The sequence below is a fragment of the Citrus clementina genome, unplaced genomic scaffold, assembly GCF_000493195.1.
Source record: "Citrus clementina cultivar Clemenules unplaced genomic scaffold, Citrus_clementina_v1.0 scaffold_3, whole genome shotgun sequence".
NCBI lineage: Eukaryota > Viridiplantae > Streptophyta > Magnoliopsida > Sapindales > Rutaceae > Citrus > Citrus x clementina.
The window spans coordinates 20,110,996-20,115,562 of record NW_006262339.1 but is presented as its reverse complement, the minus strand read 5'-3'; the positions used below and the strand labels follow the sequence as shown (position 1 = coordinate 20,115,562).

Sequence of the window (4,567 nt, the reverse complement as noted above, 5' to 3'; positions counted from 1 at the left end):
TAATATTATTTGGTAAATGTAGTAATCTAGATAAAGTTCCTCTTCTAATTTTGACTACTAATACATGTTTAGTGATCTACGCCTCTCTCAACCAAAAAGTTTACTTAAGAGTTGACGCTATGATTATATTTTTCATAATAATGACTATATATAAAGTCATTTTAGGGGGGAGTGAATGTTGGGATTAACCCAATCAAATCCAAACGTATTTGGGTTGAGAAAGTTTTGATCTAATTCAATTATGAGTACTGTTTTTCACACCCCTTTAATATTCTTCGAAATTACCGAAAGAAAAAAATAAGAATTTAATTAAACTAAAATGTCTTTATAAATCATAAACCCCTAACTATTTTTTTAACCTTATTTGTTTGATAAAGTCAAAAATAATTTTGAGATAATGAGGAAATAAATTACTTAATAATAATAATTTTATTATGAAAAAGTATGTCTAAAATGATAGTGAAGTTTAATTAAAACTCTATTGTAATTCTATGGACTTTTTTGTAATTTCATAAAAAAAGAGATATAAAAATGAATAAGTAGTGTTTCTTATGAGTTTTAATGGGATGTTAGAAGCTCCACTCTAAAACTATTGAGTAACTTAAACCAAAAAATTCCAATAAAAATCTATTCAGGTTGGGTTAGAATTAGTTTTCAACATTTAAGTTTATTTTGTGGTGTTTATTTCTTCATCTCAGATCTAAATGAATATGAACTGAGTTGGACTATTGGCACTCCTCTGACTACCCAGTCTACAACAATTTTAAAGCTGAAACTGATTTTTTTTTCTCTATTTTGCCTAGGTCATATATGCACTCAATTTTCAATGGAATTTGACAGGGAATGGTCTTCTAACATGATCATTATTTTGATTTTTAACAGGGTTGTTACCGGCTTTTGAGATTTTTCTGTAGTTGTATTTTGAGGTTTCAATAATTTTCGTATAAACTCTAAGATAACAGAAGTAGATACGTACAGGAGAAAAATTGTCGGTGAAAGAATTGTTTACGGTGGGTTTAATGAGATATAATTTTGTCCTATACGGTAATTTTAAAGAAGGAGACAATTATAAAGGGGTTTTAGAAGATTTTTATAGAAATTTAAGTGAACATAAATTTATTTTTGTGGTTGAGTTTTTGTAACCGAACCCAAACCTATAAATAATTTGGTAACGCAGCTGCTCCAAACGGGTTGTTAAATCTGCGCGTTTGCTTGGGCTTGGTTCATGGATTTTTGGTCCACCCATAATCTCCTTATTTAAAATATTATTGATTAAAGGATAGTATTTTAGACAGTTTGCGGATATCTTGCATTTTTTATAAATTTTTTTGAACGTTTAATTTAATCTTTTTGAATCAATCTTTCTTTTAAATCTACCCTTTTTGAATCAACCGAGGCTAAAATTATATATTATCTTTCAATCATTTAAATTAAGGATGAAAGTTTAACTTCCAAAAATATCAACAAAATTAGATGGATGTCCTTACACAGATGCGAGGGGTATTGCAAGGGAAACATCACCACCCATAAGATAGCAAACCATATCATACGGCAAGGCTACCTAGCAAGCAAGTTGATTAATAAACTACGAAAGTCAAGTCTAATTCCAACGGTAACAAGCAATTTCTTTGGGGCTTAAGTTTTGAGTTCAGATTTCAATGGATGCATAAGTTAATAATTTTAAAAAAGAAAAATCCTACTGAAGCACTAGTAAACTAGCAAAATCTATTACCAAAACATAATCAAAGTAGTCCCAATTACTGAACCACTAGCAACGCAACAAAACATAATCACAACTTGTTCTTTGATTACATAAACTTCCCACAAGCAAATTAAACAAGTAAAAACTCACATGGACAGATGAGACATCGGTGGCTAATTATTGTTGTGGAAAAAATCAGTTTTTTTTTTTAAAAAAACTTTTAGGATCGATCTCATACAATATATAAGAATTTGTAATCTAGAAATCGTACCTTGAAAATTTGAGAAGATGAATAATCTTTTCTTTTTCCACTAAAATGATTTAGGCTCCCAGACCACGATCTGTCACCACTACTCCTGTTAGATCACGATCCGCCACCAAATAATCTTCCAGGCTATAACTCAGGTTTGATCTACACTTGACATGTGGGCGTCTTTATCACCACTAAAGCAATTAGCACGAGAAAATTTTTCTCTCAAAATTAGAGAGAAAATCTTTTTCTCTGATTTGTATAATGTGGCCTCTGTCTATTTTTTTAGAGAAAATAAGCCTTTTTATATCTCTATTTAGTGGAAACCCTAGGCTCCATATTTATTTATTTTTTAATTCTATTAAATCCCATTTGATTTAAATTAAAAAATAATTAAAACAAAAGTCACGTTACTTGTTCATGTGTTATAGGGGTCCACCTTGTAAAATAACATAAAGCCCGTTACACTCAAGCATATTAATGGAGCCTCCCACTAAATAATATATTTAGGCTTTTAACCTAAATAGTTAGTTATCTTACTTATTAATCCAGTAGCGAAGCAGTCAATTAAATGAGCTAACCCAGGGATCATTTGAGAATATACAATAGTGGCTACAAAAATTAAGCCTGTAATTAAATAAGCCTAATCATTTAATTGCAACTCTACTCCACTATAAGATTGGAACTGACCTCCATAATTATATGTTCGAATAATAATTCGTCTCAAGCCACACTAATTTCTTTACTACTCAATCCTTTGTACCACATCGTTAATTAAATCGATATCTCAACTGTCCAATCAATTTAATTACATCTTGTTCTTTGATCCTTATTGGTTTTCTCTAATGATCATTTTCAACATACTAAATATGTTGACACACTATGGCCAGAGAATTCTATGATTAAGTGCCAAAAACCCATCAAGAGATGCGTCGTACAAATTCTATATTGTTAATCTATAACTCTAATACTCATAATTGCTCCCACCAAGATACCGGGTAATCTTGACCACAATTGTGTGTTGTGCCCATTGGTAAATCAAATGGAATAACAATTACAATCATGAAATCATAACTAACTCAAGATTAAGATTATAGTAAAATCAATGCCTATGAGATTTAATAAGTCTAACAGTCATTTCAAGGTTAATTAAATCTCATATGTTATCCAGCTCAATGTAGTCAAATTACATCAGTAAATTGATAGATGATTAAGACAAACCATTCAATGAATTATTGTTGGAATTTCCTTGTGTCAATAAGTTGCTTTTATGGTCCTAGTCTTTAGGAAGTTTGTTGGTAATGTTGTTTGCAAGATTGTGTTTACCTAGTCTTTAGGCTATAGTTACTGGAAAGTGGTTGCAATATTTGTTGAATAATGGCTGCTATTATTTCGTTAAGTTTGTTCATGTAACGCCTATAAAAGGCAACCTCATTGTGAATAAAATGTGTAGTACTTTCATCCATGTATCCTTGCTTTAATTGAACTATTTCATATTCACTTATAACAGTGGTATCAGAGCTTGAATTAGAAAAGTGGGATTGACAGAGTTAGTAACAGCAGCTTACTTGGCTCTTTTTTCACTCGTGTTGCAGCAGCAGAAATTCATGGCTTCTGAGAATTTTGTTCAACTTGCAATTCCCCGCTTTGATGGTCACTATGACCATTGAAGCATGTTGATGGAGAGTTTCTTAAGGTCCAAGGAGTATTGGCAGGTTGTTTCAACTAGAATAACTGAACCACCAGCCAGTGTTGTTTTGACGGATGCTCAGAAAATAGAGCTTGAAGGGCAACGATTAAAGGATCTCAAGGCAAAGAATTACTTGTTCCAAGCTATTGATCGCTCAATCGTGGAAACAATTCTTAGCAAAGACTCCTCCAAACAAATTTGGGATTCCTTGAAAAAGAAGTACCAAGGGACAACAAGGGCAAAGCGGGTACACCTCCAGACACTTCGAGCTGAATTTGAATCTCTACGAATAAAGATGGGAGAGTTGGTCTCAGCATACTTTGCAAGGACAATGGCAATCGCAAATAAGAGACGAATTCATGGCGAGCAGCTCGAGGATGTTATCATAATTGAGAAGATTCTTCAATCTTTAACGGCAAAATTTAACTATATTGTTTGTGCGATTGAGGAATCAAGGGATATTGACACACTTTCGATTGATGAATTGGAAAGCACTTTACTAGTCCATGAGCATAAAGTAATCCGACAGGATAAGGAAGAACATGCATTACAGGCAGCAGCAAATCTCAAACCAACTGGAGGGGGTAAAGGAGGCTGGAAAGGCAAGAATGAGCAGAACAGATTAGAAGAAAATGTTGATGATTCTCAAGGAAAAGGAAAGGATTATGAAGGTCAGAATTCGACAGGACATAAACCAAAGTCTAAAGACAAATCGAAAGTTAAATGCTTTCGTTGTCAGAAGTACGGTCATTACTGCTCCGAGTGCCGTACTAATTTAAATAAGAATCGTGGCGAGAAATCTAACTTTGCAGAAAATGAGGAAGAAGAAATTTCCCTTCTTATGGCATGTCATACAAAGGAGGGAAAGTCACCAAAATCTATGGTACTTAGATACCGGTTGCAGCAATCATATGTGTGGGGATAA

The 4,567-nt window shown here is 32.8% G+C and overlaps 1 protein-coding gene across 1 annotated transcript; it reads left to right on the top strand.

The window, feature by feature from the left end:
• Positions 1–3,631: 3,631 nt before the first annotated feature.
• On the top strand, positions 3,632–4,567 carry LOC112099669. Its single transcript, XM_024187089.1, has one exon. The coding sequence runs from the start codon at positions 3,632–3,634 to the stop codon at positions 4,565–4,567; it is 936 nt and encodes a 311-aa protein (XP_024042857.1).